The sequence below is a fragment of the Camelina sativa genome, chromosome 8 (assembly GCF_000633955.1).
Source record: "Camelina sativa cultivar DH55 chromosome 8, Cs, whole genome shotgun sequence".
In the NCBI taxonomy this organism is placed as follows: Eukaryota; Viridiplantae; Streptophyta; class Magnoliopsida; order Brassicales; family Brassicaceae; genus Camelina; species Camelina sativa.
Window position 1 is genome coordinate 12,656,821 of NC_025692.1, and position 15,312 is coordinate 12,672,132.

At 37.6% G+C, this 15,312-nt stretch overlaps 6 protein-coding genes across 9 annotated transcripts in view; 2 read left to right on the forward strand and 4 right to left on the reverse strand.

Moving 5' to 3' along the window:
• LOC104707068 (paramyosin-like) overlaps positions 1-842 on the forward strand; it is a 2,823-nt gene extending 1,981 nt beyond the window's left edge. The window contains exon 2 of the mRNA XM_010423340.2: positions 14-842. Coding sequence (XP_010421642.1) covers positions 14-565 — 552 coding nt within the window. The 3' untranslated portion in view covers positions 566-842. The remainder of the gene's footprint in view (positions 1-13) is intronic.
• Positions 1,334-5,452, reverse strand: LOC104709475 (gibberellin receptor GID1C-like). The gene is made up of 3 exons (XM_010426085.1): positions 5,439-5,452; positions 3,526-3,562; positions 1,334-2,887 (listed from the first exon to the last, which is right to left on the reverse strand). The coding sequence occupies exons 1-3, from the start codon at positions 5,450-5,452 to the stop codon at positions 1,889-1,891; spliced, it is 1,050 nt and encodes a 349-aa protein (XP_010424387.1). The 3' UTR covers positions 1,334-1,888.
• On the forward strand, positions 5,521-7,801 carry LOC104707069. The gene is made up of 7 exons (XM_010423342.2): positions 5,521-5,916; positions 6,339-6,557; positions 6,649-6,735; positions 6,875-7,021; positions 7,129-7,155; positions 7,247-7,342; positions 7,448-7,801. The coding sequence occupies exons 1-7, from the start codon at positions 5,665-5,667 to the stop codon at positions 7,646-7,648; spliced, it is 1,029 nt and encodes a 342-aa protein (XP_010421644.1). The 5' UTR covers positions 5,521-5,664; the 3' UTR covers positions 7,649-7,801.
• Positions 8,581-9,701, reverse strand: LOC104707070. 2 transcript variants are annotated; one of them, XM_010423344.2, is made up of 3 exons: positions 9,483-9,701; positions 9,278-9,369; positions 8,581-9,181 (listed from the first exon to the last, which is right to left on the reverse strand). In XM_010423344.2, the coding sequence occupies exons 1-3, from the start codon at positions 9,607-9,609 to the stop codon at positions 8,729-8,731; spliced, it is 672 nt and encodes a 223-aa protein (XP_010421646.1). In that variant the 5' UTR covers positions 9,610-9,701; the 3' UTR covers positions 8,581-8,728. The 2 variants fall into 2 exon arrangements, with proteins under 2 accessions (XP_010421646.1, XP_010421645.1); XM_010423343.2 differs by having other exon boundaries at positions 9,450-9,701.
• LOC109125925 (uncharacterized protein At1g43920, Chloroplastic-like) lies at positions 13,611-14,099 on the reverse strand. The gene is made up of 2 exons (XM_019228730.1): positions 13,941-14,099; positions 13,611-13,874 (listed from the first exon to the last, which is right to left on the reverse strand). Exons 1-2 carry the CDS (start codon positions 14,097-14,099, stop codon positions 13,611-13,613), a joined length of 423 nt encoding a protein of 140 aa, XP_019084275.1.
• Positions 14,441-15,312, reverse strand: part of LOC104707072 (pentatricopeptide repeat-containing protein At5g27270-like) — a 6,794-nt gene continuing 5,922 nt past the window's right edge. For all 3 annotated transcript variants that reach the window (XM_010423345.2, XM_010423347.2, XM_019228449.1), the window contains exons 8-9: positions 15,062-15,126; positions 14,441-14,968 (exon numbers count right to left, since the gene is read on the reverse strand). In XM_010423345.2, the coding sequence (XP_010421647.1) occupies positions 14,486-14,968; positions 15,062-15,126 (548 nt within the window). In that variant the 3' untranslated portion in view covers positions 14,441-14,485. The remainder of the gene's footprint in view (positions 14,969-15,061; positions 15,127-15,312) is intronic.

A 15,312-nucleotide genomic window follows, 5' to 3' on the forward strand; every position in this document is an offset into this window, starting at 1 on the left:
CAATGCTGGGAAGGCTCTTGCTGAGGAGAAGAGAAATCGGTTGGCTCTTAAGGATAAAGTTGCAGAATTAGAGAAAATGATTGAATCTACTGGTAAAGAGCTTGAGAAGACTAAGGCTGAGCGAGCGAGATTGGTCAAAGAGAAGAAGGAAGTGGAGAATCGATCTGAGTCATTGAGAAACGAGAAGGGTATCCTTCAGAAGGATATTGTAGAAAACAAAAAAGCTATTGGTGTTCTGAAAACAGAACTCGAGTCTGCTAGAACCAATGCAAAAAACAGTCTAACAATGCTGAAGAGTGTGGCAACAATAGTGTGTGGTTTAGAAAACAAAAAAGGCGAGAAGAAGCGTGAGAAAGGAATGGATTCTTACACTGTGGAGCTAGAAGCGATCAAGAAGTCGTTCAAAAACAAAGAAAGGTTGGTTGAGGAAATGAAGAAGGAAGTAGAGAAAATGAAGCATTCAGTTGAAGATGCACACAAGAAGAAGAGCATTTGGACCCTTGTGTCATCTGTTACTTCTCTCCTTATGGCTGCATCTGTTGCGTATGCTGCTTCGATCAAGTGAACACCTGAAGATGGTACTACCCCTATAACTTTCAGACAACATTACCGCAATCCAGTTCTCAATATTTGCTGTTTAACTTCTAAACCATTTTGAGCATCGTATGAGCTTTTTACTCATAACTCCTCTATGATGTTTAGTTGGTTCATGAATAACTATGATGTAATCCTTTTTTTTTTCATGTCTAGCTCTATCTATGTCTGTGGTTCTGCTACTTTTCTCTCTGAACATGTAGTTGATTCTCAGAAACTCTAATAAACATCTTCGTTTCATTTTTATATATTACATCTTTTGGTATCAAGTTTGTGTCTCCACCATAATACGTAATTCCATTGATGTGAATCTGATAAATTTTGGAGTAAAGCATATACAAATTAAAAGTAGGTGAACTCATGTATCAAAGCTAACTCTAACCACACTTCTCATAATAGTTTGTTATTTTAATGGGAAGATTGAAGCCTCTTACCAAACCAAACTTGTCTTTTCATTCTTTTGGTTACAATTCAATATCTACGTCTTTGTTCTAGTGGACTCCATAAAACTAGCTTATTCGTATCTTTTTATCTCTTTTTATTTTATTTTTTGGGTTCCACATGCTTATTAACTATATTCTCATCATTTGTGCAAAGATACATCTCATATAAAAACAAAACCCTTTCGAGCCTTTTTACATAAAAAAAGAAAATAACATTATTGCATATTCTTCGAAGAGTCAATTTTTTCTTTTTGGTTTCCTTGCTGTGTGGTCCAGATGCAATGCACCTTCCTCCATGAGACATTTTGGTTTTTACATTTAAAGTAGAGATTACAAAGACTTATACATTAAATCTTTTGCCAATGATTACATACTGCAATAAAGCCCTATCAGTGAGTGAATATGAGAGACATTAGTTTTACATTGCAATAACTTAATAATTATACTAAAACCATAAACAAAAAGAAAAAACTTATAATAAAACATATTGTTGATGTATGTATATATACTATATAGATATTTACGGGAAAATATCATAATAGCAACATAGCCCAAAGTTACTATTCAACAGCAAGCTGATAAAAACTCAGCTCTGTAGTTAAAAAAGTCAAAACGCTAACACTAAAAAGCCAAACATTACCGGCTTCACTGTTCTTCTTCCTGCTTTGCTTTCAGAATCCAGCTTCACACGGTTGACAAACGCAGACGCAGCCACTTCCACCGTGGTAAGTAGTTAAACGCCATTCTTTTGACTCACTACAAAAGAGCAACTAAAACGAGAATCTCGGGCATACACACACCTTCCGTGGTGGATTTCACCCCGTTTGTTAGTGAGAGATAAAAGAGATATTTCATTGGCATTCTGCGTTTACAAACGCAGCTATCTCGTCCATAACGGTATGGAAATGATTGTTGTTAGGCAATAAGTAGAAGCCAATAGTGGCTTGTTCCAAGTAAAGAAGCTTCACCTCTTGACCCGCTTTCTTGAGCCCTTCCGCGTACTTCAACTGCCAATCTTGAATCAAATCTAAACCCGCTACAACGACCAGACTCTTGGGCAAACTCAACCCTTCTAAACTCTTGCTTCTCGGTCCAAACGGGCTACACGCTGGATGCTCTCTGTCTTCACCCTCGGGAAGAAACGCTCTCCAATACCAATCTCTGTCTCTGACCGTCACAAAGTATTTCCCATCCAAACGTGTCTCAGACTCCGTCCTTTCAGTCCCTCCAAACATAGGGTTAAGCAAAATGTTCCCCAAAACATCGATCCCTGACTCCACCGCTCTTAGTGCGACATTATGCACGATGTTACCCCCAGAGCTATCACCGGCCAAAAAAATATGAATTTTTGAGTCTTTCTTGCTTTTAAGCCAAGAACTCGAGTTGACCCAATTCAAAACAGCCCAGCCATCATCATAAGCACAAGGGTAACGATTCTCTGGTGCACGGCGATAGTTCACAGAGACAACAATAGCACCGCACAAACCAACAAGCCTACGGCAGAGAGTATCATAAATAGCACTGTTTGCAGAAGAATGCGCAAAGCTTCCACCATGGAAGAAGACAATAACAGGCACTATCTCACCATCAACTGGATTCTGAAGATCAGTAATACTTCGTGGCCCTGCAGCAGCATCAGCCGGTCTGTATACTCGGCTAAGGAGATTGGTTTGGCGATCGATGATAACATCAAAGGAGAAGACCCCATTAACAGGATTGGCGTTTGCAGGGACTTTCCTGTCTAGAAACTCTGCGAGGTGACGGTTAAAGGTTCCATCAGGACGGCGCAGGAGATTGTAGGCTAGCTTAAAGTTGGATATCAGAACCCATGTATTGAGAGGAACCACTGTCTGCATCAACCACCAATACATCAGAGAAGTTTCAATCAAAGAAGGGACAATAATAAGAGATTTGTTCTGAATTTAATGAATCTCACAAACGACTCGAACAGTAACAATATGCAAACACAACAAAAAAAAAAAGTCCTTATAAGAGAGCCAACGTATTTAAGCAAATTGATCTGATATGATTTCAACACTTGGCATAGAGAAACAGTCAAGAAATGGAAATAACAAAACCAAAAATTGAGAATCAGTCAGTTGATTGCATCTAAAGAATTCGTTAAACAACAACTACCAAAAAAACAAAATCAGATTTCACCGGAATCAAAAAATGAGTCACTCTAAGGGTCAGAGAAAGCCACAAATAAAGCCAAGAAAATCTCCTAATTTAGAAAAGACGCATGACGGAACCGACACGTTTCATCACCCTAAAAACAAAAACGATAAAAAGCCCTAAGCTTTGATTTTTTTTAAAAAAAAAAAAAAAAGAACACAAACACAGAGAGACATGAATCCTAATCCAACCAAACACCACAAAGAAACTAAAGAACAATCTATGAACACAGACAGTTAAATACCAAAAGACCCATCAAACAATTTCAATCGAGAATTGATAAAAGAAAGAAAAAGAAAAAAAAAGGTCTCACCTTGCTCTCAATAAGATTAACTNCCAAACCACTAAATCTGGAAAGTTAAAAAAAAAAAAAAAAAAAAAACACAAAAAAATCCTATTTTTTTAAGTAACAATCAAACAGAACAAAAGAGACACAATCCCACCCAGATCGAAGATTTTTCGATTAATGAAAAAGATTTGAGCCGAGAAGGGAAAATATTTTGGTAAATGACTAAACGGAGAGTGGATGAGTAAAGTTTTATATCTGGAAATAGAAAAAAAAAAAAAAAAACCTGCTTTTAAACGTCAGATCATATGGTTTAACATTTTTTATTTTTTAATATGGAAGCAAAACTAAAAATAAGGAAGGGGTTAAGTGAAAAATATATTCTAAGCGGTAGTAGTGTGATGGATAAGAATATCTGCGTAGTTTAGCATGAGTGTAGCTATGGAGTCTAAACTGCGCATTCAAGTCCAACGCGTCCGGGAAGGAGCAGAAAGTGTGACGACTGTTGGGGTCATTGGTGGGTGGGTGGACCTCAAAGAGAGATTTTTCTTTTTTTTAATTTGTAAATAGTTATTTTACCTGTAATAATAATAAATGAACTTAGGAGAGATTACTACTAATTAGTAATTAAACATATTCTGGTGATACTTTACTTTGTTGTAATATTTGGATAAACTACAAAATCTTGAAACTTACCATGAATATGAAAGGTTCCAAAACGTAAAAGTTATGGTAATTGTACGAAGCTTAATTACGTGAAATTTTCTCAAAATGATTTATTATATCTTAAAGATAAAAAGTTAAAGGAGGTAACTATTATTAAATATAAATATAAATTTTCTATAATTTATTGATATTGCGATGAACCTATAAAAAAAAAAATGATACATGGTCACATGGAATATACGGTGCATTGTTGGCAGATAATTGTAAATTTTTGTTCTTGAGAAATATTTTAAGTTCACCAAATAATAATTTAGATATGTGACTATATGTGGTCGAAGATGAAAGATAATAATTCTCTAAATTGATTTTATTTCTTTGTTCTTTTTTTTTGTGAAAATTTTCTTTTTTCATGTAAAACATATATTAGGGTTTTTTTTTTTTTAAGTATTAACTTCTTTTTAAAATTTAGCGAGTGAAGAAATATTAGACCTAAATAGTATTGCAACATCGACAAATACTTGAAAGATAATGTGCTTTATTTTTCAAATGTTTTTAACAGTGGTATATAGAATGTCTAACACAAGTTAGTACTGATTATTAGTATATAGAATGTCTAACACAAGTTAGTACTGATTATTAGTTTTTTTTTTCACCGTGATTCTTGAAAAAATTGACCATAAAAGTGGTTTGGAATTACATGAGGTTATAAATTGCTCAATTGGTAAATCATGTGACAGAGGCTCGAAAACTATAAATAGATTAAAGAAAATTGAAGTTTGATCTCTAAAATGTCTGTAACTCCATTCAAAATTAAGTTTTATATATGCAACGTTTAAAATTAATAATAAAATTGTTAATATTAATTGAGGGGTAAATATATCATATCAAATGTATTATGTATGATATTTTTTTTGGTGATAAAGAAATTATTATTTTTGTTTATTTGATTCATTATTTAAAACTCATTTCTGTAATTTTATCTTTAGTCGAGTATAGAATATTTTTGACTCATACAGTACAGTATTTATGATTAAGGCATACAGTATTCATACATGTAGCCCTTCCTACTGGGCTTCTATATTCATTATGACCCAAATAAATTGAAATATATTCATACGATGTCGTTTAACACTTAGCAGCTTAACGTACAACAAAACTATATATGAACATCTTCATAGCTTTGGTTTTTTCCTCCATTTACCGATTTATGAGTGAAATCTTTCTAAAGGAACGGCTCAGAATTATATATGTTTATTTAAATGAGGTAAACTTACTCTGAAATTTTCATTTTCTTTTGCTTGTTGGGTATGTAATTTTCCCTTCTTAATAATTTTTTATAACCAAAATTGCTTATCTAGAACAAGTGGTTGATAAAACTCCACTGCAAAAATCTCCAATTTTTGTTCTCATTTGATGAACCGTTTCATCTAACTCAGTATTGATGTTGCAAATCCTTTACTGGGTCAGATTTAGTTTCACAAAAAAAATCGTTATTGCTGAATGGTTATGTTGTTACATAGTAGTGTGAGACTATCTCCATGTTCAAACCCACAAAAGTCTTTTGTCTTCCATAGTTATTACAGTTACAGATGCATACTTTGTTCATCTGAAACAGGGCTGCCCACAAGAAGACAAGCCTTGGAGCTACTTGATTCTAAGTTGTCTAGTGGAGACGAAAGAGCTGCACTTTCCCTTGTCAAAGATCTCCAAGGCAAACCTGATGGGCTTCGATGTTTTGGTGCTGCCAGGCAGGTAACATGTTTTGTGTTTGTTCATATCCTTGTTTCGAGTATGTAATCTTCATAATCTAATTGTGAATCTCCTTCCCTGCATTTTGATGGAACTGATTAATCTATGTATAAGCTTGTGTTGTGTGACATAATCATCAAAGTTTGATGCTTTGATAAGTTTTAGTTTAAAGTTTGGTCCATTGGAATGCATCATAATGTCAATGTGAATCTCTTTCTCTGGATCTTTGATGGGATTGATTGGTCTATGTTTTAGCTTTTGTGTCGTAATCATCAAGATTTGATGCTTTGATAGGTTTAGCTTAGATCTTGGTGTCCTTGAAATGTAACATATAAATTCCTGAAGCTTCTTTTTAAAACTGTAATCCTTGTGATCAGTGATCTCATTTCTTGTCTTTGTCCTTCTTTTTCTGTGTGTTTATCTAGGTGCCTCAGAGACTCTACACGTTGGAAGAACTGAAACTGAATGGTATTAACGCAGCTTCACTTCTCTCGCCAACAGATACAACGCTTGGCTCCATCGAAAGAAACCTTCAGATCGCTGGTGTCTCCGGCGGAATAGTTGCTTGGAAAGCATTTGACTTGAGTTCTCAACAGCTCTTTTACCTTTCTCTTGGGTTTATGTTCTTGTGGACTTTGGACTTGGTAACTCAAAGATGACTTCAGATAAAACACACACACACAAATAGAGTCTCTTCAATCATATGTCCTTAGTGATGCAATTCTCTTGTTATAGGTCTCATTTAATGGCGGAATTGGGAGTTTGGTTCTTGATACAGTCGGTCATACATTCAGCCAACGATACCACAATAGAGTTGTTCAGGTAATAAGACCTTCCTCGCACTCACTCTGATATGATTCTTCTACAGTATAATGTTCTAGAATATGTGTATATTTCAGAACTAAATGTGAACATTTTAAACTTATCATCTTCATTGAACTGAGATCCTCTATAAATTCAGCACGAAGCAGGTCATTTCTTGGTGGCCTACTTGATTGGGATTCTACCACGGGGATACACGCTCTCAAGCCTTGAAGCTTTACAAAAAGAAGGATCTCTCAACGTTCAAGCTGGCTCAGCCTTTGTGGACTATGAATTCCTTGAAGAAGTATATATAACCTTTCTTTTTTTTTCTTTTTCACATCCCCTAAAGATGCAGAAACTCATTCAAATCCAGTCTTTTAATACTTTTTGCCAACATGACTGAAAACGCAGGTTAATTCTGGAAAAGTCTCCGCTACCGTATGTTTTCTTTTGCTTCTCATAGAAAAGTTGTACGCAGTTTCAATCTCCTTAACCTAACCGAAAAAAGTGTTTGCTATTCCAAAACTAGATGCTGAACAGATTCTCATGCATTGCTCTTGCTGGTGTAGCAACAGAATATCTCCTGTATGGTTATGCTGAAGGTGGCCTTGATGATATCAGCAAGGTCCCTTATCTTTGCCCCTAAAAACCTCTTATAGTTCTGTATATAAACTCAGTACTGCACAGCCAATGAAGCATTTAAATATGCTTGATGGTTTTGATGGAACAGTTAGATGGTTTGGTGAAGAGTTTGGGGTTCACACAGAAGAAAGCGGATTCGCAGGTGAGGTGGTCAGTCCTCAATACCATCCTGCTTCTACGTCGCCATGAGATAGCTCGATCCAAGCTCGCTCAGGCTATGTCCAAGGGAGAATCTGTTGGATCTTGTATCCAAATCATAGAAGATTCCATTGATCCTTCTGATATATAGAAATCCAATGTCTTATCTTCTGTTTCGGATAGATTCATCATGTAAAGAAGCATTTTTAATACATTAATAGAGGGCAACATCTTTTAACAAACACTATGTGCTTATTTTCATTTCAAATTTAAATGAGTTGGACTTGAGATTTTGGGTGCTTAACTAAATTCATAGTCTGACTTCTGAGGAACTATGGACACAAGTCATCGTTCCTTGTCTTGAGTTTGAATGGGTTTCTAGTGTTTTGTAGTCATTTCCGTCTTTGTTTGCACACGAAACCATGACCACTGGGTTTAATTGTGCTAGGCGAGTAAGAAAAAACTTTGCATTATTACACGATTTCAACCCCTAAGTAAGTATCATAGCATATGCCCTTGTCCCCTAATGGTATCTTGCTGTACCCGGAACATAAACCTAATGACGCTTGGGTTGTAACTTGTACCAATATCTATCCACCCACTATTCTCGTAGAAGTGGACAGAGATTTCAGCTACATGAATAAATCTCTAACCTAAACTCCAGAAAGAGGCCACAAAACAATAACTTAAACCCCCGTTGCACGAAAACTTTTCGTCACCAATTTCCAAGAGCCGTTATCTTAAACCCAAGACACATATGTCTAGTCTAGACCATACTGTAAAACATCAACTTATTCCGAAACAGATTTACACATTCCATTTGGCATACAGTCAAAATGCAAACTTAACCTCTCGGCTCTCTCTAAGCCTGAGAACAAAAAGCCACCATAATTTCACAAAAAAATGTTTCTCTGTAAGCTTTACTAGAGATCCCAACTACATCCTCTAGCTGAAAACAGTATCCAATCACCTCAATACAGTGTTTGACACGTAACATTAAAGAGGTAGGCTTCAAATCCATATAAAAAGGAAGCAGTCTCAGATCCATATCTACCCTCCCCGAGAAATTCAGAACATGAGCTATATACATGACCAATTTTTATTATTTCCAAATGTTATTGATGCTAAGAAGGTACGAGAAAGTAGCTATATACAGATATATAAACACCAGATAATCACATGATTGTACAGAGGGGTTATTATTAAATCATAACTTAGTCCCTAACCTGTTTTACAGAGGGAAGTGGTCTTTGCTATCACCAGCATCATCATCATCATCATCATCATGATCATTACCATCATCATCGAAAAGATTCAACCCGGTAACATCCCAGTTAGCATCTCTATAGTTGAAGCTGGAGCTGCTAACATAATACTTAACCTCATGAAACAAGTTGAGATTATCCACAAGCTTATGGAACACATTGCAACCACAGCACTGCACGAAGACAGTGCCGTCAGTGTAAGCATGTGGATTAATAGCTCTTGTAGTTCTCTGACCACAGACGTTGCAAGTGAAGGCAACACGCATTCGCCTACGAGGCGATTTCGTGAACAGTGACCATGGAAACGTCGAAACCGTCTCTGTATCGGGTTTAGCCGGTAGAGACGGTCCTTCCATACCTGAACCGGTTGTCCAGCCTTTAACCGAGGCTGCACTCAACACCAATCCCATTGCTTCATCCTATATAAACAAATCAAAATCACGAATCAAACAAAAAAAAAAAAAAACCTAATCAATTTCGAATTCCACAAGAGAGATCGAGGTTTTTTTTTTTACATTCGAGAGTGTTCGATTTTGGAAAAGAGGAACGAGGCTTGATGAGTTCGATTCGGATTGTTGCGGAGGATCATAATCTTTGTCTTCTTTCTCTGAGAATTCAAAACAATAATAAGATTAAGAGAACGATTCGAAAACAAAAAAAAAAATCACGATCTCGAGAGAGATTGACCGGAAGAAGAAATGGAGATTAAGTTTTGTATACTCTTGGAGAGACGGACGATTCTGGGAGAAGATGATGAGTCTGTTCTCTTCTTTGGAGAGAAGATTGAGATTGGTGAAGATGAGGACGAGATGATTGTTGCTGCAGAGCTTAAAGCTGAAGCTTCCATGGTTCGATCGATCTAGAAGAAGAAGCTTACACAGAAATGAAACTTTTGTTTCTTTCCCCTTTTGGTTTTGAGTTTATCTTTGGTTTGTTCTCTGGGAGATATTTTTTGTATATTTTATTAAAATAAATAATAAATAAATAAAAACCCAAAAAAGACTTAAATATTAAAGACTTTAAATTAAAACTAAAATATTATTTATTAAATCTACATAAAAATTGAGAAAAATGTCGTTAAAATCACGAACTTTCAAATTGTGGCCATTTTAATCACGAACTTTAGGTAAGGCCATTAAAAACATGAACTTCTGTTGACTTACCGTTTTAATCACCATATTTTTGTTGACCAGGACGAAAACGACATGTCGTTAACTCCCTAAACGGAGCAATTAGCCGGCGTTAACAGGTCGTTAATGGGTTAACGGAGGTGCAAAAACGACACCCTTTGAACCCGAGAGAAAACAGATCAAAATCCCCAAATTGATAATTCAATCCCTAATTCTCTAATTCTCAATTCCTAATCGATTTTTCCCCAATCGATTCTCAATCCCAAATGCCGAAAGTTAGAAACAAAGGAGTGATATCGTTTGTTAGAGATCCACCAGAAGACGAATCACTGAGTTTAATTGAAGCTCCTCGAGTTGAAGATGGAGTAGCTCTTCGAGTTGAAGATGGAGTTCGAGCTCCACCGGAAGACCCAACAGTTTCTAATGTCCGAGATGGAGATGGTGAACCGGCTGTATCTGAATCTGTTGTTGGAGATAAAGGAAAGAGAGATAGAGGTGGAGCTTCACGTCGGCGTGGAAAACGTAAAAAAAGAAGTGATGAAGATGACGAACTGGAGGCTCCAGTTGAGCACGATAGTGAAGATGACTGCGCGGTGTATGGAGATGAGGATTGCAATCATGTTGATGATGCAATTGGTGGTGGAAATGACGAAGCTAATGTCGATGAAGCTAATGTCGAAGAACCGGCTCTCGAAGAAGTTGCCAACTTAAACATCGAAGATGATTTCCCAGAGTTGGTTAGAACAGAGGAAGGTGGTTCGGATTCCGACAGTGGGGATGATATATGGGACGATGACAAGCTACCGAATCCTTTGTCGTCGGACGACGAAGACGAGATCGAAGAAAAAGACAAAGATGAGGCAGCTCCTAAAGATTGGTCTGATCCTGAGTCTTTGCTAGGGCTGGAGAAAACATACAACTCTCCTGATGACTTCAAGCTTGCCGTGTTGATGTACTCGTTGAAGACAAGGTATGCTATTAAACTCTATCGGTCCAATTCTTTCTTGGTTGGTGCAAAGTGTTGCTACATTGATGAGGATGGTGTTCCGTGTCTTTGGAGAGTGTATTGCTCATATGAGAAGAGGAAGCATAAGATGCAAATTAGAGTTTATGTGAATGAGCATGTATGTGTTAGGTCAGGGTATTCAAAGATGTTGAAGAGGTCTTCTATAGCTTTCTTGTTTGACGAAAGGCTTAGATTAAATCTGAAGCTTACAAAATACGAGATGGCTGCTGAGATTAAGAGAGAGTATAACTTAGAAGTAACTCCAGATCAGTGTGCAAAGGCAAAGACCAAGGTGATGAGTGCAAGAAAGGCTAGTCATGAATCACACTTTGCAAGAATATGGGATTATCAAGCAGAGGTATTGAATCAGAACCCTGGCTCGGAATTTGAGATTGAGACTGTTCCAGGGCCAGTGGTTGGAAGCAAACAGAGGTTTTTTCGGTTGTATATCTGTTTTAAAGCTCAAAAGGATACATGGAAAAAAACTTGTAGACCTATCATAGGAATAGATGGAGCTTTTATAAAATGGGATATAAAAGGGCATGTTCTAGCTGCAGTTGGAAGGGATGGGGACAATAGGATTGTTCCTTTGGCTTGGGCAGTTGTAGAAATAGAAAATGATGATAACTGGGACTGGTTTTTGAGACATCTATCTGCAAGACACCTCTAGCTCTCATTTCGGATAAACAATCGGTAAGCAATAAGTTTTGTTGTCTCATATTTCATTTTAGAACTTATTGACTAATTACACTTCATAATTATTTTTTGCAGGGTTTAGTTAAAGCAATAAGTAACATCCTTCCACAGGCTGAGCATCGACAATGTGCAAGACACATAATGGATAATTGGAAGCGAGACAGCCACGACCAAGAACTACAACACATTTTTTGGAGGATAGCACGCAGCTACACCACAGGGGAGTTTAATGACAATATGGCAGAACTCAAGCAGTACAATCCTCAAGCGTACACCACTCTGCAAGCTACAAATCCAATAACCTGGTCAAGAGCTTTTTTCAATATTGGTACTTGCTGCAATGATAATCTTAACAATCTTAGTGAGTCATTCAATAGGACTATTAGACAAGCCAGGAGAAAGCCTTTGCTCGATTTGCTTGAGGACATAAGACGACAGTGCATGGTCAGAAATGCAAAGAGGTTCATCATAGCTGATAGGTTGAAGACACGATTCACAAAAAGAGCTCATGCTGAGATTGAAAAAGCAATTGCTGGAGCCCAATATGGCCAGAGATATATGGCCAGAAACAACATACATGAGATATGGAACAATGGTGTAGGTTATAGTGTTGATATGGATGCAAGAACTTGTGGATGCAGGAAGTGGCAAATGGTTGGAATCCCATGTTCTCATGCGGCATGTGTGATAATAGGGAAAAAAGAGAAGGTTGAGGATTATGTCAACGACTACTACACAAAGAAAATGTGGCGAGAGACATACCTTGATGGTATTAGGCCTGTGCAAGGGATGCCATTGTGGCCTAGATTGAACCGGTTGCCTGTATTGCCACCACCATGGAGAAGAGGAAATCCCGGAAGGCCTTCTAACCATGATAGGAGGAAAGGAAGAAATGAATCTTCGTCTTCCTCAAATACCAAGAAGATGTCAAGAGAAAAAAGAATAATGACATGCTCTAACTGTCATCAAGAAGGCCACAACAAGGGCAGTTGCAAAAATCCAACTACCGTTAGTGTACCAAAGAGACCAAGAGGAAGACCACGAAAATATCAGGTTTAGCCTAGCTTACAAGTTTTAGCATAGCTTACAAGTAAGTTAGCATAGCTTACAAGTTTTTTTTTTACATACATTTAAATTAGGTACCACAAGGAGGAGCTCATGAAGGACAACAAGGATCTCAACCTCATCAAATACCGGTTGGATCTCAATCTTCTCAAGTACCACAAGGATCAAGATCACATGTTTCACAAGGATCAAAAGCACACGTCTTAAGAGCACAACCGCAAGGACCACAAGGAGAAGGATCACAACCGCAAGGACCACAAGGAGAAGGATCACAACCGCAAGGACCACAAGGAGAAGGATCACAACCGCAAGGACCACAAGGAGAAGGATCACAACCGCAAGGACCACAAGGAGAAGGATCACAACCGCAAGGACCACAAGGAGAAGGATCACAACCGCAAGGACCACAAGGAGAAGGATCACAACCGCAAGGACCACAAGGAGAAGGATCACAACCGCAAGGACCACAAGGAGAAGGATCACAACCGCAAGGACCACAAGGAGAAGGATCACAACCGCAAGGACCACAAGGAGAAGGATCACAACCGCAAGGACCACAAGGAGAAGGATCACAACCGCAAGGACCACAAGGAGAAGGATCACAACCGCAAGGACCACAAGGAGAAGGATCACAAAGTCAAGGACCACACCCGCAAGGACCACAACCGCAAGGATCACAAGGAGAAGGATCACAAGGGCAAGGACTTGGTAGATTTGGATCATGGTTTGAATGTTCCAACTAGTTTTTTGTTTTGTTTTCTCACAAGGGCAAGAACCAAAGTAGAACCTATCTATGTTGTCAAGGATTTGTTTTGTTTTGTTGTCAAGTTTTTTGGTTTGTTGTCAAAACAAGTTCTATTTATGAATTGGTACTTGCAACAAAGTCTTCCATTGTCAAACTACCATTACAAAGTCACATTACAACAAACTCAAAACAGAATACAAAAGACTCTAGTAACCAAGAACAAATTTTGGGTTTTTGGTTTTAAGAAGAAGGATCACAATGGCAATGACACTAAAAGTAAGACACACCAAGCACAATGAGCTCATCAACTTCCATTTCTTAGTGTCTCTTTTGATCAACATTCCATCTTCCTTCAGTTCTTCAATCCTTTCCTTCAAATCTTCAATCTCTCTGCCAATGATAGAAAATTTTGGTAAAGCATCTACAACCTCTTCGTATACACCTTCTTCAACCCATTTAAACAAATGGTCCTGAAAAAACAAAAACATGAATCAAAACTCGATAACACACAAAAGCAAAACAATTCTATTACATACATCTCCTCTGTTTGGACAACGAAAGAAAGGTCTTCCTGGGTTTGCTTGCGTGTTCGATGTGTAGAAAACAACATCTTTGCCGCAATGACACTTCGAGGGAACACCATGGCATCCGCCGACTTTCTTCTCACCACTTGATTGCCCAGAATTGCAACTCATATCTGTTGGGGAATGAGATAAAAGTTTTGGATTGAGATAAGAATCGAAAAATCAGATTGGGGAGAAGAGAATTAGGGATTGTGATTTCAAATGGGATCGATTTGGGAATTTTGATATGTTTTCTCTCGGGTTCAAATGGTGTCGTTTTGACATTAACGGGGAAGTATTAACGACCTGTTAACGTCGGCTGATTGCTCCGTTTAGGGAGTTAACGACATGTGGTTTTCGTCCTGGTCAACAAAAATATGGTGATTAAAACGGTAAGTCAACAGAAGTTCATGTTTTTAATGGCCTTACCTAGAGTTCGTGATTAAAATGGCCACAATTTGAAAGTTCGTGATTTTAACGACATTTTTCTCCATAAAAATTTGTTTAAATTGTTTCTTTTATACATCTTGTTCTTTACCAACAGCTTTATACAGATCTTGGACTACACTGCTAACAAATTTGTCATCTTCTACAGAGCTACTTATCGTTTTCTCATAGAACAAGATCCCTTTCTCCGCCTTACCACAGCTCATGTATCCCTTTAGGATCGTGCGCTTGCAAGCACTGTCTGGAGTTATACCGGCTTCAGACATCTTTGAGTATATTCTTTCGGCATCATCCATCATCCCAGCTTTGGCAAAAGCAGAGAGCAATGAACTGAAATGGCTGTGAGATAGTGGGATGCCTTTCTCTTGCATGAGAGTTATCGTCTTCTCCGCTTCTGCGTACTGTGAACTATCGGAATAGGCTTGAACTAAAGAGAGGTATGTGGATGATGAGTCGGTACAGCGACCACTTCTTTCCATTGCTTGCAGAAGTTCATCGACCTCGCTATGGAGTCTACTGCTTGCACATATCTTGACCATCATGTTGTAACTAGGCTGCAATTATTCTCCCCATCGTTAACAATTATCATAATGTTAAGCCACTAAATAGACCTTGAGAACATTTTGGCTTGAAAATGTAGAACTTACCGTTCCAGGTTTAATCCCTTTCTTCTGCATTTCAGTAAACAATGCCAATGCTTCACGCATTTTTCCTGGAAAGTGCAAGATTCATTTGTCAATGTAAGAACCAGATTCATTTGTTACACAAAGGTTCACGTCTGCGAGAAACTGTGATCTATATATCATACACGACACATAAATAAAAATTTCTCGATTAAATACTTACCAGCCTTTCCATAATGCATGATCATATTTGTGTATATTTTCTCGTCCAGATA